The 26,200-nt window shown below is 37.9% G+C and overlaps 1 protein-coding gene across 2 annotated transcripts in view; it reads left to right on the top strand.

Moving 5' to 3' along the window:
• mta3 (metastasis associated 1 family, member 3) overlaps positions 1 to 22,750 on the top strand; it is a 30,134-nt gene extending 7,384 nt beyond the window's left edge. Inside the window, exons 4-19 of one of the 2 annotated variants that reach the window (XM_038282515.1) lie at positions 42 to 168; positions 342 to 405; positions 1,636 to 1,753; positions 1,891 to 1,993; positions 2,309 to 2,408; positions 2,583 to 2,771; positions 5,244 to 5,318; positions 6,538 to 6,596; positions 6,694 to 6,812; positions 8,211 to 8,368; positions 10,523 to 10,745; positions 13,044 to 13,136; positions 13,247 to 13,408; positions 14,571 to 14,602; positions 14,687 to 14,802; positions 22,015 to 22,750. In XM_038282515.1, the coding sequence (XP_038138443.1) occupies positions 42 to 168; positions 342 to 405; positions 1,636 to 1,753; positions 1,891 to 1,993; positions 2,309 to 2,408; positions 2,583 to 2,771; positions 5,244 to 5,318; positions 6,538 to 6,596; positions 6,694 to 6,812; positions 8,211 to 8,368; positions 10,523 to 10,745; positions 13,044 to 13,136; positions 13,247 to 13,408; positions 14,571 to 14,602; positions 14,687 to 14,802; positions 22,015 to 22,186 (1,910 nt within the window). In that variant the 3' untranslated portion in view covers positions 22,187 to 22,750. Of the gene's footprint in view, positions 1 to 41; positions 169 to 341; positions 406 to 1,635; positions 1,754 to 1,890; positions 1,994 to 2,308; positions 2,409 to 2,582; positions 2,772 to 5,243; positions 5,319 to 6,537; positions 6,597 to 6,693; positions 6,813 to 8,210; positions 8,369 to 10,522; positions 10,746 to 13,043; positions 13,137 to 13,246; positions 13,409 to 14,570; positions 14,603 to 14,686; positions 14,813 to 22,014 lie in introns of both variants that reach the window. The other variant, XM_038282516.1, reaches the window with a different exon arrangement.
• The last annotated feature ends 3,450 nt before the right edge of the window (positions 22,751 to 26,200 follow it).

Genomic DNA, 26,200 nt, shown 5'->3' with positions numbered 1-26,200 from the left:
TGTTTTTTTTTTATTTGTTTCCTCCACTCTGTCTTTTGCAGAGGAGTTGGAAGAAGAGAAGGAGAACCCAACAGAGACAGATCTCACAGACAAACAGAAACACCAGCTTCGCCACAGAGAGCTATTCCTCTCCCGACAGTATGAGAGTCTCCCAGCGACACACATCAGGTACTTAAACGCCAGCCCATACACATGCAGATAGTTTTCTATACCACCAGGCTCATGATCTGCAGGCAGTACACGCGGATAAGTCATTCAGGCGCAAACGCATTACAGGCACAGGCTGCTTCCTTTGTATGTGTTTTACATGGTGCCTGCTTCCCTTTCTCCCTCTCCATCAGGGGGAAGTGCAGTGTGGCATTATTGAACGAGACTGAAGCCGTTCTTTCATACCTTGACAAAGAGGTAAGCTTGAGGGGGAAAAAATAAAGGATGACAGTTACTGGGGGTTGTTCTTTTAGCAGTGCAGCTCAAAATAACCAGCCTTACTACCATTCTTTTATTTTAGATTGACTTTTAATTTTAGATTATCTTTAAACCATTTTATTTTTAACTTAACAAAATAAAAAGCTTAAGCTTAATAAAATGCTTGTTTTTATGTTTTTCATGTTTACATAGAAATGGGGAGGCTGTACGAGTCGCTTAAATTCCATAAACAAAGACTTAACTTGGGGTTAATGTTTTAACCAGGAGTTTTATACAGGGCTGATTTTGAATGGGGGAAATTGGCAGCTGCCCAGGGCGACACTGGTTAGGGGGCGCAATTGTTTTAATGTACTTTTAAAAATTATATATATATATAAACTGGGTCTTGGTACGTTTTGTCATCAAATCTACTAATAATCCCTGTGATAAAAGAGCTAAAATTTCACAACTATATCTTGCTCAAACAGTAGGAAACGTTTGCCAGCTTCCCGTCATAAGTCCCCACTTTTAAGTTACATTGTCCTTCAAAAATAGTACCAGTCCCTGATTATAGATGATTGCTAGGACCCAGGTTTGGTACCGTTTACTGTAACATCAAAGACAGGTTAAAAAAAAAAAAAAAAAAAAGAGAGGGAAAAAGATAAAAAGGCCTGAGGTGTCTGGAAAAGGTTCCTGGAGTGGATGCACATTTTTAAAATGGTTGAATTTGCATGACTACCCTCACTGACTGATCAGCAGTGCCTGTTTGTATTCCCAGTACATCCATTAGAGTTACAAAAGACTTGACTTCCTTTTTTGTTTGTTTGTTTCTAAAGAAAATAAAATCTCACTAAGCTTTCTTTTTTTTTTTTGCTGACGTCTGTTTGGTGAAAACACAATTTCCTTCCTCTGAGATTCTTGTTCTTTTTGTTTTTCACCTGTCAGAGCCCCTTTTTTATTAATCTGGTTTTAATCCAACATGAGCTAATGGTGCAGAATATAGGCGGAAGGGTGAAGTCTAGAATGGGCTTAATTGGTAGATCACCTAAAAACCTTTTCTGAGTTTTAATCTAATTGTCCTGCATGTTTCAGTTACTTTTTAAAGGAAACTATTTTATTTTTCTTTACATAATACGACACTTAACTGATTGTTTAGCTTTATCTCAAAATTGTTAGATAGGAGGGGCAATACTTTCATCATAAAAGTGATGCCTTTGTTCTCCTTTGCAGGACACTTTCTTCTACTCACTGGTGTACGACCCGACCCAGAAGACCCTGCTGGCTGATAAAGGGGAGATCAGGGTGGGGCCGCGCTTTCAGGCAGACGTACCTGAAATGTTGGTAGAGGGTACGGTACAATTTGTTTGATATAAAATTAAGCTTTTATCATCTTATATCACAAAGTTGGCTGCTTATTCTCCCCTGTCTTTCTCATGAAACCCTATTCTGCTTGGTTTAGTAAAACATTTCCTTTGTGTTTTGCAGTAGAGACAGATGACAGGGACCAGTCCAAGCTGGAGGAGAAGCTCTGGGATCCAGATTGTCCTCTGACCGACAAACAGATAGACCAGTTCTTAGTGGTGGCGCGGTAGGTCCGCTTTCCTCTCTGATCTCTGCACAGACCGCCTCGCCTTTACATAAACACAATCTGGGCTTGAAAAGATTTAAAAAAAAATTCTGGCAGAACTCAGTATTTCAACTAACACTAACACAGTTAAATAAGAACAAGCTACATGCTTAATTCCTCTCTGAATTATTCCACACTTTGAAGTGTAGTTGTAGCTACTAAACACTTTATGATAAAGTTGTGGGTGTTTTTTTTTTTTTTCTACCCTGTTTTATATTGAGTTGAATCCTTGTTTATTTGTGCCAATCTTATTGTTTTTTCTGTTTGGTTTTTCAGGGCTGTTGGGACCTTTGCCCGGGCACTGGACTGCAGCAGCTCAGTTCGACAGCCAAGCTTGCATATGAGTGCAGCTGCAGCCTCTCGGGACATCACACTGGTTAGTCAGGAACACGATATTTGTTGTACTGCTCAAACAAGCTAAATTGGCAGGTCGGATCCTAAAGAAAAACAGAAATAAGGATCAGTCAGGGAGTAATTTGTTGTTGTTTTTAGCACTGTTTCTACCTGAGTATTGTTTCAAAGATGGTCTGTGACGTCTGCTTTCTTGTAGTTCCATGCGATGGACACGCTGCATCGCCATAATTACGATCTGTCCAGCGCTTTGAGCGTGCTGGTCCCGGCGGGCGGCCCAGTGCTCTGCAGGGATGAGATGGAGGAGTGGAGCGCCTCGGAAGCAGCCATGTTTGAGGAGGCTTTGGAGAAATATGGGAAAGACTTTAACGACATCCGACAAGACTTTGTAGGTTTTTGTTTTGTTTGTCTGTTTCTTTACTTCAGCGACTGAAACTTGGAGGTTAATTATGTGGAATGTGAAAAGTATAAACATCAAAACGTTCTCTATATATTTTTTTGTCTAAGATTTGTTCCATAATTTTAAGAAATGAAGCCATTTTTTCTCTGCTGTCTCTGAAACCTCATCTAGAGCACTCTGTCATGTTTTGATCTCTTCCTTCCTGGAATCTAACTGTATGTTTATAACATAACCATAATACAGTTGAATGAGGCGAGGGCATCAGGTGCTCACGAATACTTATATGTGAAGCACTGTGTGTGGCGGGGGGTGTAATTGTTAGGCCAATATATGCCTACCGTATTTTCACGACCATAAGGCGCACCGGACTAAAAGGCGCACTCTCAGTTATGTGTCCCATTTCTGTATTTAACACACACATAAGGCGCACTGGACTATAGGGCGCGTTTTTTATATACAGGTACAAGTCCTCTACTACCTTTAAATACCTCTACTGCGTATTTAAAAATACAGCGGGGGCAAAACTGAGTATGACTGTGCTTTATTCATGTATTTATTACAAAGTATTAATCAAACCTGGCAGCTGGCCGTGAGACAGAGACATCGCAGATGACACAGCGCTGTGGTTACTCCTAAATTAACTTAAAATCCTGAAACCTGCTGACGGAATATGTTCGCTTTTATTGCCGGTATCCTGGTGCCTGCAGCTAAAATTATTTAGATGAAAAACACCTGCCAGCAGCCGCGGTGAACCCCAGGCTGCCCAGCCTACAGGCTGCTGATGAAGAGATTTCTGCTGTCAGCGCACCGCTGGTATGTGGGGGTCTGAGCGCCTCCGACAGAAATAGATAATCTGGATGAACTGACTGCAATTATTAAGTTTTCAGGTGGACTTTCTCACTTAAAAACATATTAAAACTACTTTATTCCCACTGATCACAGCAAATATAGCTGCAAGATTTAGATTATTTAGATGAAAAAACACCTGCCAGCCACCGCGATGAAGAGGAGGAGACCGGGGATGCTGTTGAATTAAGTTTTCAGGGAGAAAAATAGAGCGGGAGCAAAACTGAGTATGATTGTGCTTTATTCATGTATTTATTACAAAGTATTAATCAAAGTCATCATCCTCTGTTTCTGAATAAAACAGCTGCGCTAAATCAGACATGCCAGTTTCCCCTTCTTCGCTGTCAGTCACTTTCCGTGCAGCGCGGCTCCTCAGAAATAATGCCGGCTTTTGCGAAAGCTTGAACAACAGAGCCAGCAGACACTTTAGTCCAAGCATCTACAATCCATCCGCAAACTGTGGCGTAATCTGCCCGGCGCTGCCTTCTTATCCTGAAACTGTGGTCTCCGTCGGTCATCCATCGCTCCCACGCCGCTCGCAGCCTTACTTTGAACGGCTGCTTCACACCGATGTCGAGCGGTTGAAGCTCCTTTGTCAGACCCCCGGGATAACGGCGAGCACAGCGTTCATTTGATTCACCTTTTTTTCACATCGGCTGTGAGATGGGCACGCAGCGATGATGATGCGTGGAAAAAACCACCTAGTCTTCTCACATACACCTGCCTCAGCCACGCATCCATCCAGCCTTTTCCATTTGCGTTAATATCATATGTCATCAGAGCGCTGTCTGTCTCGCTGGCAGCTCCCAGATCAGCTTCTCTGATTGGTTGATGCGGCGCGTCCAGCAGCAAAACTTCAATTTTTCCATCTCGAGCAGCAGAAGCGCGGCGCTTCAGATGCTTAAACGCTCCCGACGTGCTGCACCAAAATGCGCTGCGGGACCTTTTGCTGCACCTATATGCGCGTCAACCATTGACTTTGCATGTAAACTCGCTGCTTCTGCTGCACCTGCTGGGTCCGGTTCACACCGATGTCGAGCAGCGTTAATTTGTTTCCCCATGTTTTTCACATCAGCTGTGAGATGGGCACGCATGGAGTTACATATTAACAGCGATGGTGAGGGGTGGAAAAAAAACACCTGGTCTCCTTACATTCAGCCACTCTTTCATCATCTCCTCAATGAGGTGGTCTCAAAAGTCGCAGTTACAACACACATAAGGCGCACCGCACCATAGGGCGCACCGCACATTTTGAGGGAAAAAAAGACGTTTAAGTGCGCCTTATAGTCGTGAAAATACGGTATTTGTGAGGAAAAGTTCTCCTTCTGGGTTAGAGGTTGGGTTTAGGACTAGGAGAAGGGAGTGATCTATACAAATGAATGAATAAGTCCCCATATGCATAGTAAAACATGAGTGTGTTTTTCTGTGGCCAGAAGCGAGTGAAGTCAGTAGCTCTCAGCCTTTGTGGTCACGATGTCTCAGGCTCATGAATATACATGAAGGCCCGATGCCCAGACGGAGAGAACATGAGGTATTGATATCATTAACTTGCTGTCTGTCTCTGTTTCCCTCTCCAACCATCACTCTGCCTGTGATTCCTACTGCTTTGTGAAGCTGCCATGGAAGTCTCTGACCAGCATCATAGAGTACTACTACATGTGGAAGACCACGGACAGATATGTCCAGCAGGTGAGATTCCTGTCGTTATTAAGGAGCGAAAGCAAAGATGTCTTATTTTGTCTGGAGATATTTGCTGCTGCCGACAGTCTCCCAGTGTTAATTGGCTCAGAGATCCTGTGTTAATATCTGTTTATATTTAGTGTTTGCCAATAGAATATTTTTATTTTATGCAGGATTAAACAGAATGAGGGTCATTTAAAGTTAATACCACCTCTTTGGAGATCTTTTATCGCAGTGAGACGAATCTCAGCAAAAGGCTCTTAATGTTGTTTTTACTTTTAGGGGGGGGGGGTTGCTGATGAGAATTTCACTTTCTTAACTTCTCAAGCTGAAACATGACTCACAATAAACTTGATTTTCCTGTAAAGTTGCATTTTGAAAGTGTGCAGGTCAGAAATGTGTCTGCGTTTTTATTTACTTCAGAAAGCCATTAAGAAGACTCTGGGAATCAAACCTGAGCTTCCATGATGTCCTGAAACTTCTTTAAAAATATCCCAAATATTTAAAGAAGCCAATTTGGAATACACACATTATCTTAAGTTTAATCTGTATCCTATTTATTTATGTTTTATTCTCATTTCTTTTTTTAAATATTTTGCAAGGATAGAAGGATAGTAGTTGAAGATTTTCACAGAAAAAACTTTTTTGTTCTTTCCTTCTTTAGATGTTAACAGCCACACAAATTACCATTACTGGTAGTATTATTACTAATAATATTACTAGGACAACCACTATTTGGGCTGGGTGATCTGGCTTAAAATTCATAATTTCATAATTTTTCTAAATTTCTGAATTGTTTTTTTTTTATCGTTTTATTATAAAATCAGATTGTTTAGTTTTTTTCCTCACTGAAGTTTCATAATAAGAAATACAAATGGCATGTATTACTCTCAAACGAGCCTTTTTCCATTATCCCCTATGGAAGGTGAACCTAATTTAAACCAAAATTCATGCATGATGAAATTAATTTTCTTATGTTATTAATATTATCCTTTTGTTATATTTCTTAGTATTTAACTTTTTTAACTATGTAAATTATCTCCTTTTTGTCTTTACATTTGTGATGTTTTGGAATATGTTTAGTAAAGGTTATGAAAAGCATTTGTATTTATGATCTAATAAGATTTATCTGCCTAACTGAAAATATTCTAATAGGTTTTTGTTGAAAATGTTTGAAATGTTCTGTTGTTTCACTTGTTCAAGAAATTTTTTATTTCTTATTGAGCAGAAAAGGCTGAAGGCAGCTGAGGCAGAAAGCAAACTGAAGCAAGTTTATATCCCCACATAGTGAGTTTCCAGATTTCAATTATAAAATTTAACATTATGTATATTTATTTTACTGCTTAAAACTAAAGCTTGTTTGCAACACTCTAAATCTTAACAGCAACAAACCCAACCCAAACCAGATCTCGATGACCAACGGCAAGATGGCAACTGTGAACGGCGCAGGCCCCGGGGCCTTTCACGCAGCAGGAGGCGGCAGAGCCTGCGAGAGCTGCTACAGTAAGTTTTGCTTGGGTCGGTGCACGGAGCACCCAGGAAAATTTGTAACAGTGCAGAGGGAAATGCACAGAAAACATGGCGAGCCACCAGCAGCTCCTATAAACGTCTAGAGACGTCCCGTGATTTAGCCCATAAATATCATCACTATGAACAGATTGTGGAAAAACCCCAGGAAATAAATGACTGTCGCTCTCAAACGGGACGAAGAGGCTTTGATACAGTTGTAAAAGCCTACAAGAGGTTTGACTAAAACATCTGAAACTCATCATGAAAAATACTTCATCTATTTTCCTACGTGTAAATGCTTAAACTTACCTTCACCGTCTTCTCAAGGCTGCAGCTATCTCTGCTGCTGTGCACCTTTTTCAATCCTATTAAGGGGCTGAAACAATCAGATTAATTGTGATTTAGTTATCGATTCATCATAAACTAGAGTATAGAGACTATAATATGCCTTTAGCTGATAGAGCAACCAACTTAGAGCAGTAACTACACCAAAATGGTAAAAAAAAAAATATACTAATATTTTACATTTAAGGTTAAAAAAAGTTTGTCAATATGCTCTACCCTTTTCACCTGTTTCAACTCTGTTAAAGATCTTCTTTAACAAACCTTTTGATATCTGGTTATTAATAGATTACTTGAAAGATTAATCAATAAATTAATTGATCAGCAAAATAATCGTTAGTTGCACCCCTAAGCTTTTGCAGCCAGCTCTTGTAGCAAACAGTTTTTTTTTTTTTATCTTCTTTTTTGGGGTTTTTGAGCATTTATTCATTTATATTTTTACTGAAAAAAGATTTGAACTAATTATTTTATTTTGAAATACTACTCAGGGTTTCATTAACAGTCAGCATTACCATTACAATGGCTTTTAAAAGTGCTGTATAAAAAGCTATTAATGGGAAGTTATGAGGAAGGAAAAAGTCATATTTGGAGGGAAGAAAAAACAGAATAAATGCTTGATATATATTATATATTTGTACTTGAAGCATTGATTAAAGTTAAAAATTAAATAATCTTCTGATAACTGAGATGACCTCTACTTTGTTTTAAAGTGAAATAAATGAACAGAGGAGTGATTAAAACTGCACTGAAGTGCTGCTGCTTGTGGTGTTGCATGCATGCATCCACGCTGCAAACCAGCTAAAACTTAACACCAAACCTGCTGCCTCCTCAAGTCATCCTCAGTTCTGGAAGACGTGTGAGCAGAGTTTCACATGTTTGTTTGTGTGTGCAGTCGATGGAGGGCGAGCTACACCGCTTTTTTTGAAATCATAAATATTGAAGTATTTAGAGAATTGTGGGCAAAGCTAAAAAAAAAGAGGTGGATTGTTTTTGAGTATCTTGTAGACTGGTTTGCTCCCTTGAAAGTAATTGAGTTTTTGTGCCTTACAGCCATGCAGTCGGCCCAGTGGTATTCGTGGGGCCCTCCCAACATGCAGTGCCGCCTGTGCGTTTCCTGCTGGATGTACTGGAAGAAGTACGGCGGTCTGAAGATGCCAAGCAGAGCTGAGGCCCCAGAGGAGAGGACCTCCCCAACTCCTGCAACCAATGTAAGTTCCAGACAAATGAAATTTTTTTAAAAGGCAGTAGACTGTTGGTAATTTTTTAAAAGTAGAGAAAGACCCTTAAAGAACGTAATAAAAAAGGAAAATGGTTCAAATAAACCCATTGAGAAAAAGTAAAAATCCTTCACTTGTAAAGGGGTGACTGTACCAATACAACATGTCTGTGATGTCCTCAGTAAGCATCAATTATTCAGTAAGCTATCAGCCTCTTGTACTTCCCATATTGGCTTTTAATATGTTCTCTAGGTCTTCTACAATGGGGAAATGAATCATTTGTAGCATAAAGAAAAGGAAAAGGCAGCAACCTGAAAGGACAGTCAGCCACTGTAGCTTTATCTGCATAAAGCGAATACAGCAGGAAAATAGACCCTATTAATGTAATTCCACTGTCTAGTAAAGAATCCTTGGTATAACCGGCCCGCTAAGGATGGTACCGATGTAAAAAAGATTTAAAAATGACTTCAAAATCAATTCAAAGTTTCCACTTAGGGCCCTGTCACCCCTTGCCGATTATCCAGCATATACCCGACGTCCTGGAATCTTAAAAAAAACGCTTGCACACGCTGAAGTTTCTGTGTATTTTTTCAATTTTTGGGCGTATACATAGAGTATTTATAATGAGTCCAGAACTTCTGTCAAACGACAGCCTAACTTAAAACGCACAGCTGCGTAATGCACATGAATTGATGCACAAGCCAGTGTCCTGAGGGGGGCAGCAATGTGCCCGGCCTGCATAAAAAGATGTGTTTGCAGGGAGGGATGTGAATGCAGGGAGGATCCATCACGCACACCTTCTCACTCACCCTATGATGGGGTACTGACTGTTTCCTCCTGTAAACCCCCTCTTATATCAAAATGCTGCCAATACGCTACTAAACAGTAGCTGTATGTTAGAAACATGTTCAGCAGTCGTCTGGAACACGTCAAATACATTGATATGCGTTTTAGATAAGTTATGCACATTTTACTCATAGGTTTTGGATAAGCTAGACACCACAACTTCAGAGTAACTAAAATTTAATTGAATGTATGTCAACGATCAAATAACTTACCTGTAACTTATGGCCCATGTATGAGATACGTCGACATTTTGAGCATGCTCAAAAATTCTCGGCATACTCGCCACATGTTGACGAGTGTCAGCATTTTTCAGAGCACTCATAACTTATACAAAACGTACGGCTGCATTTTGCCAGATTTTTTTGTACGTCAGGCATACGCTGATCTAAATTGTCACAGTGTGACAGGAGCTTGAGACTTGTATAGAAAATATGGCTACATATGGAAATGTTTTTTCCTATGGAGGGTGAAAATGAATAAATATATAATGAAATCGTTATTTACGTGTCAGACATTTATTAACAGGAATAAATACAGAATTAATTTAATACATATATAATTTATTAAATGGGCCTAATTTTATCTAAAGAACTGATCATTATTTCATGATAAAATAAATGAGTTTCCCTGCACTGAAGCCCAACATGAACTGATTTTAACTGTCACACATCCATCAAAGTCGAAGACTTTTCTCCTGACTTAAAAGTAAAAGAAAACGAGGTAGAAATTTCTGGCCAATGAGACGACAGGGTTACTATGGAAGCAGCGCTGGTCCCGCCTCTTTGACCTTGATGGATGTGCAGTTTGAATGAACTCATGTTGCCCTTCAGTGCAGGAACAGTACATAATTTGTTAAATCATGAAATACTTATATTTACTCATTAAAATAAATAAAAAAAATACTCTCTCTAAATAACTAAAGTCAATTTTACTGAGACTTATAAATAATTGTATATCTATTGAAAAAATTCTAGATTTTTTTCCAGGTTTAATTTAAATAATTATTTCATACGTGATTTAATTGTTGAATTGTGATGCTCTTTGCCCTCCATTCATCTGTCCTTCCATTAATTGGTCTGTGGACCTAGAGAAAGTGTAGGAACTGACTCAGCAGACTCGGATTTATTTTAAGTGAGTCTTTTTTTTAATTATGTGAAATGTTTATTTCTATAGGTTGTAATCCTTTTGACCATCTTACATTAGCCCCTTTTTAGATCAGTTTTAAAATGGAAACAAAATGGCACCTGTCTAAGATTAATTAAACGTTCTGCTCTTTCTGTTGTCTCCGTCAATTTGTAGGAGCCTCGCTCCAGGAGTCACGTTCCTCGCCAATCCAACCACATGGTACCAATGAGGAACAGCGGCAGCCCCAAGTCCTCCATGAAGACCAAGCAGGCTTTCCTGCTGCAGGCCACCCGCCTCACCAAACTGGCCCGGCACATGTGCCGGGACGTCATCAGGCTGCGCCGTGCCGCGCGCCGGCCCTTTGTCCCCATTAACTGTGGGGCCATAAAGGCAGAGTGTAAGAGCTCTTTCAATTCCTCCTAACTTCTGCCACATGCCCACACACAAATCCAACCCCCACCCACCCACCCCCTTCCTTCCTCTTCTCTCCTCACCCCAACCTCCCCACCATTCGCCACCATTGCTGCCCTTGTTTGTCTCGTTCTGTTTTTATTATTATTGTTATTATTTTGTTTTTGTATTCTCCCACCCTGTTTCCAATAAAGACTGCCTGTCCTCCATAACTGAGTTTTGATCATCTTTTCATTTGTATTTTTGTGTTTTTTATGTTTTTATTTTCTGTTGCATTAATCATTAATGGAGTCGCACACACATTTAGGATGAGGACTTTTACCCACAGACATTTTTAAATGATCTACACAAAAAAAAAAATCCTCATGCAGGTAGCAACCATGTTAAAGCACCTTCCATTGGGGGGGGTTGTTTTGTTGTCTGAGCCATGTATTTGCTGGAGTCCCAGGTAGAGAAAATGTATTTTACTAAGATGCTCTATTTTGCATGGCCCATCTGTCCCGTCATGACTGCAACATAAATGTTGGCTGTAAAAACTCAACCTCAGCTCCACAGTTTTATTTTTTTTTACACCCATGCATTTTTTTGTATCAGAAAAGATTAATTTTGATTGGATTGACTGAGTTGAGGCTCATGGTGAAAGAACATGTGTACCTTGCAAAAGTATTCTTTTATTGAGATTTTAGTTGATAGGATACATAATTTTATGAATATTTATATTAAACACCCAATTCTAGTCTTGCACAATTTTCCAGTACTTGGCGCCATCCATCTTCCTACCAACGTTTAACAGCTTCCTTTTCTGTGCCTGCTAAGGAAAAGCATCCCCAAATCATGATGCTGCCTCTACCATGTTGATGGTAACGGTGTGTTTATGGTTTTTAGGTTGTATGAGCTCTTTATTTTTTATACATAATGGTAATAAATGCTCTGATTTTAGCTCCAGATTTGTTTGGGTTTTGATGACCTTTTGGAAGCTGCATTTTCGCTCCAGTCTCAAGGCTTTTACAGCCTCTATGAGGTTTTTTTTTCTTCAGGATTACCCTATATTTACCTCTTCTTCTAACTTCGACCAGCTTTCTCTCACCTCCATTGAAAAGCATTGAAAAAGGTATGGAGCTACTTGATGCATGCAGCATTTGGGTTCGCCCACATATAACAACTAGCCTAGTTTAGACCAGTAAGTTCAATTTTAGCCTCATCTCACCATCTAACCCCTGTCAGATTCTTCCAATGCAGCTTACAATCTCTGCAGTTATGCCAGAATAATGATGGCCTCTGAGTGATGCTCTCTCTCTACCTAGTCTGTCAGTCTGACGTTGACAGCTTTGTCTCGATGGGCTCCTCAGTCTTTATGAGGTTTGTTCATTAATGTTTTCTAACAGACCTCAAAAGTGGGCTTTACTTATTAATGAGGTGACATCTAGTCATTTTATTTATGGGTATTGGATAAAAAAAAGGATAAAATTGATTTTCCTTCAGTTTTTTTTTTATTAGCTATTCACTACTTTGTATTAGTCTTAACATAAAGTGTCTGCTTGTAGTGTGGCAGCATGTGAGGAAAATTAAAAGGGGTGTGAATACTTCTGCAGGGTGAGCTCCATGTTCCTAACAGGTCCCCTCACTGTGGGACAGACCTGTTCACTTGGCTCGTTTCCTGTGTTCAGATCATGCACGATTGGTTTTAAAACCTCAGTTTTGTGAATCCTGGATGCAGGATTTTCAATTTTTCCATTCATTCCTCCTTTTTACCTCCACTCCTCCTCTGCATTGTTCATCTAACAACTGTTGCAATAATCTCAGCTCATATTCCACCTCCTTTTGATTTTGTTTTTCTACTTTCATTACTGTGTGAATGTGAGGATACATCTCCAATAAAGTCAGTCCTGAAAGCATTTCGTCTGGGTCTCTGTGCTTCATGTGTCTGTTTTGTGTCCATCAGCTCCATCACAGACAGAGGAACACACACCAGGCATCCTTTCTGAGCATGTACGCAACATTCAATACATTTTTCTCCTTTTGTGATTCCCTCACCTTTCAATGTACATTTATTAATATGTTTTATTGTCGAGTTTGCATGAAAATGCATGGATCCACATTTGTTGTTTTTTTGTCATCATGCATCCCTGAAAGCCATGAATACTTCAACCCCTGCATCCTGTGATCATTCACATCAGAAGATTCCGTTTTCATAAACACTGGTAAAATCAGAGAGGATCTCAGTAAATACTAGAGGGCATGAGTGAGACAAACCTACATATGTGTGTGTGTGTGTTTGGTTTAGACATGTTAAGGGTGTCAGAGGGGCAGGGGACCCGGCTACCCAAAACAAGAGCGGCCCAAAGGAGTACTCTGACCAGTGTTCTGCAGTTCCTAGGTAAATGCACAGATCAGATTATACTCCTGAGTCCTGCGTCTGAGCATCAATTATTCAGACGGTCTCAACGAGCCAGTTCATGCAGCTGCAGTGTGTGGTGTCTCTTCCAGAGTCTCGTCCCATGGCTCACGCCCCTCGCTCCCACCGCACCGCAGGCCTGCAGACGCCACCTCCTCGCCGTCTCCTCTCCTCTCTCCCCCACGGCCCACACGGCATGCTGGGAAAACGCAGCTACCACCACCACAGCACTGCTGACCTGGAGAGGCGCTCAGGTACACGGGAGGAGGGCTTTCTTCCAGATATCTGAGCTCAAGATGTTCTCCCTGAACTGAACATTTGAGGGATGTATCAGCATATATACACACATTTAAACACCACAGCTCATATGTGTAATGCCTCTAATTAGATCTTAACTCTACCACATTTATTGAAACCTTTAATAAGCTTTTGCTATAGGTAAAAATCAACATTAAAATGACAGAATGTTGGTAGGAGCTTTAATAAGAAAGGTAAGCTATTTGAAAGCATTGACCTTAAGCAATGGAATAATAACACTCAGCACTGATGTGGATAAATTTGAAAGATTAATTATGTCAACCACTAAAAGGCCAGGAGATTCACACACACTCCTAAACGATGATGCATACTATGATGGAGGACATCGACGGGGCTGGAGGTCAGATTAATTCCACCCATAAAAGCTATAATGGCCTGAAGCCAAACTGAGGGGGGAAAAATACACATTGAACTTATGAGTGAGAACTGAGGGAAATTGTACAAGATTGAAGGAAAGATATGCATGGTGCTAAGATTTTATCAAGAAAGAAACAAAGAAAAACTTTTCAATCTGCTTTTGTTAAAGCAGTAGAGTTTGGATAACAAGTGCTTAATTATTTCAATTAGCATTCCTAATAAAAGTCTCTTGCTCTTAAAAAAGAAAAGTCAGGAACCTATATGTATTTGTCCAAAGCAGCAGAATCTGCTTTGGAAAATGCACTGAAAAGAACCACTTTCCACTAAACTCCTCAGCATGATTATCCACCCACCATGTTTGCTCTTTGCTTTGAAAGCCACTTCCTGACTCCTCTAAACATAGATTTTCTTATGGTTTTTGTTTTTTCCACCTGGGTTCCTCCAAATGTCCGCTGTGGGGGAATTTCTCCTCCTGAACACCCTTATCCATTTCTTCTCAGGATTTCAGCATGATTCTTTTGAAAACACTGAAAAATGGACACAATCAATTAAGTTCTACTCTCACACAGTAACTTTGCACCATCCTCTAGTTTACAAATCCCTCCAAAGACCCAGCATGTGTAAATCTGCCCTTCTACTCCAAAGTGTTTTTCTTAAATAACATATTCTTCCATGTTGATTGTATGACTTGCTTAATTTGTATTGTTCTCAAATCTTGGATTTTGTTTATATTCTCTATAGAAAACCCTGGTTCAACAGGAGGACCTCTCATGGTAAGTAGACTTATTTGCAGCTCTAACTGCAAATCCTCATCTCCTCTGGTCGTAGTTAAACAATTGGACCCGTTGTTTCTGCAGCACAATGGCCGCAGCAGTAGCGGAAACACCAGAGGAGGAGTAATGATTCGCAAGAGACGCCCCAACTGGATCGATGCCCCCGATGACAGCTTCTTCCTCGTCACCCGGGAGACCAGGTAAGCAAAGGTGACCCTTATTGACACATGATTGACTTTACTCTGTGTTTGTGTGTGTGTGTGAAAGGAAAGTAGCTCTCAAAGTGAGAACAGATAAGCAGCGTCAAAAAGAAAAGGGTTTTGGATTTTATGCAAGAAACCAAAAATTCAAAATATGTTTAAAGTTTTTCCACCTTGAAAACATAATTCAATGGAATCACTCATTTATGAAATGAAAAATATACAACCAAAAACAACTAAACTATCTTAGATTGATAACTGTGCACTATTAATGTAGGACCTTATTGAAGCATCTGTTGATTCCAAAAAAACATGAGATCTTCTCCAGTTGGAGTCATTCATGATCCCACTTTTTGACTTGCTATTTGCTCACTCTACCTCAACATGTTCTCTAAGTTTCTCTTACAGTGAGGACTTCAGTTGTCCACAGCCCTCTGCAGGTCAACTCAGACATATTTTAATTTAGTTCTGGACACCAAAAAGTAAATTTTTACCTCTTATGAACGTACTTCCCAGTTGATTTAGACTAAATGATGGAGTCATCATGATGCAGAAAAATAGAAAATCATCTTCTTCTTTGCTCAAAATGTAATTCATTGTGAGGTGGACTTTCTAAGGATAGATAATACAGCGTTGGGCTGTTTGCCAAATTAGCTCTGGTGGGCGGGATATTAAAGTTTTATTAACCTACTCATCTGCAAGGTTTAAACATTTTACCCAGACTGGAATTATTTAAATTATTTTCATCCCTAGTCCTTAGTCTAGTCCCCTTGTTTGTATTTCTCTATCACATAAAATTACCAAAATAGTACATACAAGTTTTTGAGAAAAAACTAAAAGTGAAATTAATATACATTATTAATCCACTGCAAAAACGTTCTAGATTCTAGAAATACTTAAACATTTCTTAAATTAAGTGTATTTACCCGTAATTTAAGCAGGTAAATAAGATGAACTGCCAATGGGATAAGTATTTTTACTCACTATAAAATAATTAGATAAAATGCAGTTGAAAAAAGGCAATGCAGATGTTTTTTATTTATTTTAAATGTAAATTGTCTTGTTCCAGTGGCAAAGTGTTTCATTTACCTTCACAATTAAAGAAAAAAATACTTATTACCAAGAAAAAGGGACCTATTTTGATTTCGATGTTTTCCAGTTTCCCAAATGGAAATTAAATCCAATTTCACAGGATGCGGTGTGGTTACTGTATTTACAGGCAGAAGGGACTCCCCAACATGTTTAAATGGAGCTTTGGATATTAAATGTTATCAAACCTTTAAAAACAATCAAGAACTTGTGATTTTTCTTTAGACAAAAAACAAAATCGATTTTAACAATCCTGGGGGAAAAAATCTAAATTTAAATGACTGCTTCAACCAGTTTGAATCATAGAAACCTGACTTATTTGGTTCACTAGAAAGGGTTGGACAGCTCATCTTAAAAATAAATATTCTGAAGGAAATATCATAGAAATGGATTCATTTCTTCAGGAGTTGCGTCTAATGGAGTTGGTGTGACATTACATCTGGGGAGATCCTGATTAAGGACGTAAATGCTCCAAAGTAGATATGATAAACATTTCTTTGTTATATTCTATTTCTCTATTTTGCATAAAATCACATTTTAACAATTAGTGTATAATAATTCAGGTCATTTTTAAAATCTAGAACAGAGAGTGGATATATTTAATCCCATAATCTCCCCAGCTCCTCCCTTTTACTGACATTGATAAACATTATTGTTAGCCATAGGATCTCCTCTGTCAGTGTCATTCAATACACATCACTTTCCTGTTTCTTCTGACCTCAATCTGCCCACTTCAGCCACTTAGGAGAATGAAAATGAGCCCCATTTTATAACATTAGTGCAGCTTGTGATGCGTCAACATCATTTCAGCTGCTGGGCGGCCACACGACATCATAAGAATGTGATATTAGCTTTTAGTACAGAGCAGCCCAGTGCATTTTAGTGCAGAATAAAAAAAGTTCCTCATGCAGGACATGAAAGATGGATTTTATTGGGGAGATTTAATCAAATCCTTGTAAACTAGAAGGATTTTACTTTCAGGATAGATGAAATTGACTCAACTATATGGAGGTAGGGGGAAAAGGTGTTTTTTGTTGCTGTTCCAGTTTTGTTTTTTTAACTGCAAGATATTTGAATGCATTGATGGGTCTTGTTATTGTCTTAAATAGCAGCTCTTTTTTGTCCATCATGTATCCAAACTCATCAAAAATGTACTATTCTGCTTTCTGTAAAAAAAAAAAATGTAAAAAACTATGTGTGAAGACAGGAAGTAGCAGTAAAAATTATCAACACACAATGAAGTGAGAGTTATATATTAATTTACTCTCCTCCTATGTTAAGACCTTATAGAAGTACATTAGAAAAATTTATAGGTAATACATTCATGAATAAAATGAGCCAAATTTGTTCATTCTTCCCAAATAAGTTTTTTTAAATGTATTTGATTTGGATGATGATACTTTGATATAAGGTAAAAAAAAAAATAAAAAAATGGTGACTCTTTCTTTTCCAGAACATCAATAACATGGTAATAACGTAGAAAGTTACTCTATGTTGCTAGGGAACAAGAAAAAATGCTTCAAAATTTTAGGTAGACAAGGTAAAGTCAGACTTCTTAGATTTCAAACATTTATTACCAAGTAACTCATATTCATATCATCAACAGCAATAAATTAATGTCTTATTATTAAGTAAAATGCAGTTTATAACTTTGCATATAACAGAAAATATAAAAATATAACAGAAAACCTTAACTAAACTTTTATTTGTATGTAACTTGAACTCAGTTTTATAATGCTTTAGTTATCTGATTATAAGTTATAATTTACTTTGTAAGCCATTGGTAGGTGGTTGCCAATAATAGAAACGTTTATGTGGTAACCTAAAGGTAAATACTCACCAAAAGTCTCAATTGCTACATAGTAACATAAAATTGTAATAATTACATGCAGTTAATTACTCTGAAATGATGTATCTTAATTTTGGGGTAATCACCAAATAAACCAAGTAACATAGTGTGACTTGCTATGTTAGTAGGCTACCGTGTGATTACATGGTTAGAGATAATACCGTACTACTTTCTGTAATATTTTTGTTTTTTTATCCTTGTCATGAAATTGTGAAGTAAAGGAACACATTTTTTTCATTAAAATTTCCCACCTTGTAAATAAAGTAACATGGGGTAAAAAAAAAAGATTTATGGAAAACAATAAAGAATTAAAAAATCAGGAAATTAATAAATAGAACCAAATCTGCATTTATCTTCATACACACAATTTGTCCCTATGTGTGTGTGTGTCTGAAGCTAATCCAAATGGTGAGCTCCTGTATGTGCCAAAGAAAGATGTTCCCCCATTAAGCCTGTGCCTAAATGAGCCATGGCACCGGCCCCCACAGCCGCCCGCCCTTGGACCACCTCGGCTAAAATTAGAGCAGCTAACTGGGTGCAGATGGAGCCAGGCACCGGCCAAGGCCCAGCGTGGAAATATCATTACCGCATTAACCGTGGCTGCATTCGCATGGATCACTCACTCACTGTGTGCTGATGTGTGACAGAGACAGCATCAATCTCTGAGCCTGTAAAGCGGTTATATCACCCCGTCATTCAGTCACCCAGGGTAACAATTAATGCCTTCCTGAATAAAAGATCTGCTCTGATGCTGATGAAGGATGATTGGAAGCTGCTTTCTCTTCACATCCCCCTTTCTTTTTTGTGTCAGCATGATGAAGAACGCTCTGTTTCATGGGGTAGAAAATGATGAGAAGTTTTTTTGCTATTTACCTTGTGAGGTGGAATAAGATGTGCTTTATGAGACAGAGCTGTGTCAGAAAGAAGCATAAAAGATGAAAAGAGAGACATTTAAAATCGGGCCATAATATACAACTGATTTCCTCCTTATATTCCGGTTCGCCCTCATAAAACGGAGTACATGAGTTTGAAATTTATATGACAAAAACATTCTTATTTCAGAACTATGCAAACGTTTTTAAACCCCTATAACTTTTTGTCATGTTAAAACCAAAAATGTCAATGCATTTGATGTAGAGTTTTTCTAATACTCCAATTCTAAATAGTCATTAATTTAATGTATAAGTGCAAGAAAATGTTCTCATTTTTGTTTTGCAATTAAAATTCATATGTATTAACTTCCTTAACTCTGACACCCCTAAATATAATCTCAACTGTCTCCAGCAGTCATTTAAAGTCATTATAACTGTGGTTGTTCTTTGAAGGCTTTTATTAAGAGCATTAGTCAACAAACAAAGAATAAACATAATTGAGACCAAGGAAAGATGCAAACAGTTCAGAGGTTTAGTTATGGAATGGTATCCTGAGCTTTAAACATCTTACAAATCAAACAACCCAATCTTCCAAGTTTTGTGTTTAACTATCTGCAGGGAAGTCAAAGAGGGCTCTCTGGTCACATAAGAGCAAAACTGGTCATTATGCCCTGCTTTCAAAATGCTGTAAGCCCAAGAGGGCCATGGCAGTGGTTAGAGTTTCATATTTCCATGTGTCCTAGTCAAAGCCCAGAATGAAATCCAATCATAATCTGTTACAGGATCAAGCAATACAGCATACAGCAAGAGCCGTTTGGCATAGAATGAAGGGGTAAAATATCAGTCCTTCGATGTGCAAAGTTGAAAGCTGCATTTGCACTAAGAAATGGTACAACATAACAAATTTAGGAGGGGTGATATCAAAGTATGCACCCCTTATTAAATAGTAGTAGGAGCATTAATTAGTTGCTTCCTTTTTACTTTTTGTTAGTCTATTAATATATAACCCCCACCCCCACCAGTCAACAAACACAAATGTCTTTGGCTGAAATAGAATAGAATAGAAAATCCTTTTATGTCCCACAAGGGAAAATTCTGGTGTTTACAGCAGCAAAAAGAAAATGTCACACAATTAGAAAAATTTATGACTTAAATGTGATTTATTGTGAAAAGGTTTAAATGTGTGAGTATCTAATTTAGTCTAATTATTTCAAGTGATTAGGATTTTTCTTTTCTACTCTACTCTGTTTTTACCTCTCTTATTCTTGAAGTTTACTTTCAGAGTCCCTAGTTGCTAAAAGTTAACAAAACAAGAGAAATCCTGGCTTCTTTTCATCCCCTGCAACACTAAAATACACCAAAACCCCTCAGTAGATGCATGTGTTTAAAATGCAAAGAAAAACCCACTATCATTAATCTGCATGCCTGTTGCACCTTAACGGTCTGTGTCCAGATTTATATTTGTTGCCTGAATATTCAGATGCATGCTTGCTTCTCTTGGAAATGCTTCCTTATAACGTAATGTGCTCATTTTATCAGCAGCAGAACCTATTCCCACTCACAGTGTTGCCATGGGAGGCTGTATCTATTGAGTGAAGACAAAAGGATTCAAAGAGTTTGAAATCCTAAAGGACCTGCTGGAAACCATGAATTATCACCTGTACATTGTGGTCTTCTACCTCGTATTCGTCTCCAATCGAATTCCATTAGCACTGCGGCTAGCAGTCTTAGGTTTAGTGCGGTGGTCGCAGTGGGCTGCTAAGAGCTTCTTTGTTTCATGGCACCAAGGCCTCAGCTGACTCTACGCTGCATCTGTCCCCATTTAAAAGCCTTTTTTAAGGCTTTTATTTGTCTGTTTCTATTCTTTATAGTCCTGCAGGCCTGAATGCTGCAGTTTTTAGCCCCTAGACTTACCATTTCTAAAAATTATGTGAACTAAACCGAGGAAATATATAGTAAAACTTTTGCCTTAAGCATGAAAAAAATTAGTTCAAAAGAGCATTACTACATAGATAGATAGATAGATAGATAGATAGATAGATAGAAAGAAAGAAAGAAAGAAAGAAAGAAAGAAAGAAAGAAAGAAAGAAAGAAAGAAAGAAAGAAAGAAAGAAAGAAAGAAAGAAAGAAAGAAGGAAGGAAGAAAATTGGATAAAAAAACACAAAATTAGATTAAAGAAATAAAAAATAAATATTAATAAAATACTCAGTCCTTCAATAGATATTAAACTATCTAATGGCATTCTGCAGCACCACGTAGTTTCTTCTGCACAGCAAAATTTGCAGTGTTAAAGTAACACTTTAAAAGTTAAATTTAACACCAGTCCGAGTGCATTTGGTCTTATTCTGAATTAGTGTTAAAATAACTCTCAATATAGTGTATATCTTGCTCCAGTTGTTGTAATAATTCTAAAAGAATCAATATAATTTGACACTACATATTTAACACTGTGGAATTTACTGTGTGGTATCTGACTAGAGGATAGCACACAGTAAACTTACTGGTCAGAGGTTCATCTTACACTGACCCTAGACATCACTGCAAGTCATGAAGGAACTACTTTAGGGGAATAGAACAAGATGGTAGCCAGAAAACATAGAGCGGCCAGAACAGCCTCCAGACCTAAACCCCATCCAGATGTGCTTGGATAAACTGAATAGTGAAAACAAACCAGACATTTTGGATTTCTAATGTAGAATGAATTCAGAGTGTGTTCCTGTGTCTTCCGGCTGCTATATCTGTTAACACACAACTACTTTAATGAGTTTTGGATACATTTAAAATAAACTGAATCATATTTTTTTTATAGTCCTGAATGATTTTGCCGAAAATCTAAATTGTGATTATTGTTAACCAATATTGCGATTGCGATTTAACTGGGATTTTCCTTTGATCTTACCCCAAGCTTGTAGACATTCCACCCAGGGTTTCAGTTTTCAAAAGTGTCCTTGCAAAGAGATTATTGTTGCACAATTTTACTGTAATCTGTTCACTGATCTTCTACTTGCATGCAGGATCTGCGTGCAAGATGCCACTCTCTCTACCTTTATATGTGGCGACAAACCCATTGTTTTAGCATAGGCATGTGTGAGAAATTTTGTGTCTTACTCTTGTTAAATACAGCGTGCTTAAAATTCAGTTTCTCTGCGACTTGAAGATAGTGTTTTGGTAAATTGCTATTATATTGAGATTGCCATTAATTGACTATCCCTATTTTTTATTATTATTATTATTTAAAGAGACTTTAAACTTAATCATTTTCAGCCAAAAGCTGGAAAAAATGGGGATGTTTAAAAACATTTGACCAGTACTGTATGCCTTATTTTTTTACAAATTTTTACCAGGATGTTTCTTTTACTCTCGCCCCTGACTCGTATTTCCTCTCGTCTCCCCCTTTCCAGGAGGGCTCGACGGCTGCTTTCCCGCTCCCAGTTGAGGCACGCCTGTCGACAGCCCTGTGAGCAAATTACCTTGCGCAGGGTCTCCCACGGTCCCCCACAGGGGCTAGTTCTGGCCCCTCCACACCCTCACCCCAGCTTGAGGATGCGGGGCCCCATCGTCATCCATGACTGATCGATCCCCATCGGACTCTCCTAAATGCACCTGCATACCTGTTCTTTAAATACATCCTCAGTTCTTTGAAAACTATAAACAGAATTATGACCCGTCACAATGATTCAATGTGCTGTTTGGCAACAGATGGATGCGTGATGAGCCCTGATGCAATAGAAACACAAACCTGACTGCAAACTGTCTCCTGTCCTTTAGGAATTACTTCTTAAAGTGTTTCTACAACTATATCTCAATGAATTAGAATATGTTACAATAATTATCTTCAACAAAGAGGAAGACATGTTTTAGAGATGATTTTTAGTCTTTATCAGCCTGCGCATGAACTACAGGTGGAAATTAGCATATTTTCAACAATCTGGTATAGCGAATCTTTTCTTCGAGAAAGGTCAGTGAAATATCACTCATTGTCTCACACAAAACAAAAAGGTCATCGTCATATAGATGCATCCAGAAAGCATTCACAGCACTGCACTTTTTCCACAAGTAAAGCCTTATTCCTGATAATAATGGTGTTAAAAGTATAGAGCAAAGGTGCCTAATTACGGAAATGTTATTTTTGTTAGATTTTTTTTTAATTTTGTAATAAGTTTGCAACAATCTTCAACAGCATTTTGAATGAGGCTCTAAGTGGAAAAAGAGCTGCGCTATGAATACTTTCCTGCTGCATTCTTTATGCGGCTTTTTTTTTTTTTGGCTTATATGGCTTATATTTACAAACCTTTTTCCTTCCATTCAACTTTCAGGTAATATTCTTTCTTAAAGCACTCTGGAAACAGCTTTTTACATGTTTATAACTGTGGTAACAATCTACATTTTATAGTTAAATATACATTTTGCATAAAAATAAATACTTTTAAATACATGTTATGTTATTGTCTACACAATCTGCTGACGGGGTTTCGAGCAGCAGACAGTCAAAGACAATTAAACCCAAATCCTCTGTGGCTGGCTGTTCAATGCTATATTAAATCATATTAACCGAAAGTTGAGAAAGGAAAAGCTGAAGTGACTGAAAGTCATTGCCATAAAAGTTAACTGAAGCAATTTTCGAATTATATCTGTTATTAATCTTTATAATATGACATTTTCCTAAATTATTACCCCTTTTCCTATGATATTCTGATTTATCGAGATGCACCTGTGTGCCATATCTGAGTGCATGTGAGCGAGTGACTGAAGGCGTGGTCATCCTGGTAAGATAAGGGGATCCGTTTGCTGTTCCTATTTTAAATGGCTGAACAAAATGACACCGATCTCTCTGATCTTTTCTCTTTTTTTAATGGTGAATTCTTGTGAAGTTTCATCAGTTTGTATAAAGTTATTTTAGGAGGTATATTGGTGGAAAACTATGGGGTTTGATAGGGATTTCATGGGGTGGGCGGGTGGGGGGGTTCTCTCAAGCTTTTAAAAAAGAAACCAATGTTCAGAGCTGACATTAAGGGAATAATGAAGCTGCAGCAATCTGAGTTTAAAGCAGTTTTCTAAGAACCGACTGTCTTCAGTTGGGTTCAGCTTTTCATGCTTAGTCTTGTCTAGATATACAGGAGCAGTGTTACAGAATGATTGAAATAAATCAGATAAAAGAAAAACACATTGTTAGGACCAGTCTCGTACAAAAAAACGATGTAAAATAAATTGTATATTTCATTACAAAACTGTACTTTTTTCTCATCCAATTTCTGTTGGTAGCTATCCACAAACATGGATACTGAAGCATCTCGCTACTTTAAAAAAAAAAGGGCATGGAAGCGTCATATTTCCCTTCAAGGCTACAATTTACAGTGCCTTGCAAAAGTAATCGTACTCCTCAAACCTTCAGCAATTGGTCTGTTTAAATCAATGTGTTTGAAATAAATTTTGATTACCTGATATAGATCAACACAACATAGTAAATAAAAAGCTGAGTAGTGGATCTTTGCAGCTCCTCAACTCTGACCATGAGCCACTTATGATCTTCTTGCTAAGATTGTTGGTTTCAGTGCACAGCAAAAAATGTAAATCTACATAAGTAATTTTTTTCTTTAAATGAGTGTATTTTTTCTTGAATTGAGGAGGTCAGTGCCAATGGAACGAGAAAATTTACATTTAAAATAACAAAAAAAAAATGGCATTGTCTTATTTCAGGTGCATATTATCTAATTATCTTATTCTATCAGTGAAAATACTCATCGCACTGGCACACTATCTCATTTGTCTACTCAAATTAAGGGTGAATACACTTCATTTGAGAAAATTGTACTTATTTCTGGATCATTTTTCCAGTGTGGACAGCCATTTTTTTCTGATAGCAACAGATTCTTTTTAGGGGCATCAAAGTAAGAATGGGTCTGAATTTATTTATCCCCTATTTTTCAGATGTTTGTCTGTCAAATAATACAAAAAAGTTTATTTTCTTCATGCTTCTAAATTCTGTTCTACTTTGTGTTGATCTATCTCATAAAATCACCCTTATGACACAATACGAGTGTGCTTACGAATACTTTTGCAAGGCACAATGTCTTCAACTTTTAGAGGTGAAATATATTTGCAGCTTCATCTGGACTTTTTTTCTCTCTATCATGAAAACAGTCAGGTTTTGCTCTGTTGCAGCGTTGCCTCCTGAAGTTGTCGGTCAGCCCGTCCAGCCTTCAGGTGTTTCTATTCTGAGTTTTAAAACTGGCATGTCTTGGACCGACAGGTCACAATATTTTCTTCTCCTTCATTCAAAATGTTTCTGTTAGTGTTTCCTGTCTGTCATGTGTTGAAAATGAATATGCTGAGAATAATAAAAAGAAAAAAAAAGAAAAAAACTCCACATTGTTTTGGGGTTTTATTTACTGAGCCACTATAACATCTTCCCCTGTCTAGCAGCCACCTACTATACATCTCTGTAATCTGTCTTTGTTGCTGCTATCCAGGAAAAGTGTGACAGATCGGGGCGGGGGCTTGAAGCACTGCGGCCTGACTGTGTGGGACTAGACGTGGTAAAAAGTGCCCCCACAAAATATGGCAATTTGACACAGCGATGAGGAAGGCAGTGTGTTCTCAGAATACAAATAATGCTTGCTTCCAGCTTGCCTGGAGCTGCCTTGGTCTCGGTAGGATTCTGTGCACGCACACAAAGTGTGTTTGCATAATGTGTGATGCTGCTTTGGTTTTCCATTTGCAGCTTTGAAACCATACCACAGGTGTTTTATCCTATACATGTTGAGGCGCATGAAGAGAAATTGCATCAATGTATCTTTCAAAATGAGGTCTGAAAAAAGCCTTACATTTTCTCCAGAAGCATCTCCAAGTGTGTTTCATTCCTAAAACTAAAATTACAGCCTTTAATTAAAATATATCAGCATTGGAAAATGTATTTACACTCCTAAACATGCAAAACTTTAGAGGATATAGAAAAATAAACATATAATACGATAATTTACTTTTGGTGCATGCAATGTAATTTTCTTTTTCTCTCAAATGAAAGAGGAAGACAAATTATGATGGTTCTGTATTGTTTCAGGCTCTCGTGTTTCTGTGTTCATCAGAGAGACTGACTGGGGAGAAGAAGCTCTTTCTGTCATTTTATCAAAAATGCAAAAATTACCTGATAGTAAGAGGATAAAGAAGATTGTGGGAGGTTTGCAGAGATGTTTATTTTCTGCCTCTAAACCTACAAAAAGAGTTATTTACAGTCTGGACTGTAGAGTATAGACAGTCAGAGAGCATATGAGTTTTTAATTACTGATCTGTGACTTCCTGTCTCCTAATTATAGGTCGAACTATTAGTTAAATCATGCAAAATGTGGTCAGCAATTATTGAAAGGAATGTTGCTACTGTAATCCCCCCAAAAGTATTTTTCCATTGATTATTGAAAAAAAAAACTAAAAAATATATATCCAATATTTTTTATTTAAAAAATGTTAAGGAAAATAGTTAATTCATTATTTCTTTCTAGTTAATTTATTAGTTTTCTGAAAGGGATGCATGTCTCCTTTCCACCAGAAACTAAACACTGAAAAAAAGGGTCATATCCAGCAATTGTTAAA

This window comes from Cyprinodon tularosa, unplaced genomic scaffold, assembly GCF_016077235.1.
Source record: "Cyprinodon tularosa strain WSP-4 unplaced genomic scaffold, ASM1607723v1 ctg185, whole genome shotgun sequence".
Taxonomy (NCBI): Eukaryota; Metazoa; Chordata; class Actinopteri; order Cyprinodontiformes; family Cyprinodontidae; genus Cyprinodon; species Cyprinodon tularosa.
The sequence above is the reverse complement of the archived record's forward strand: the minus strand, read 5'-3'. Positions and strand labels throughout refer to the sequence as shown.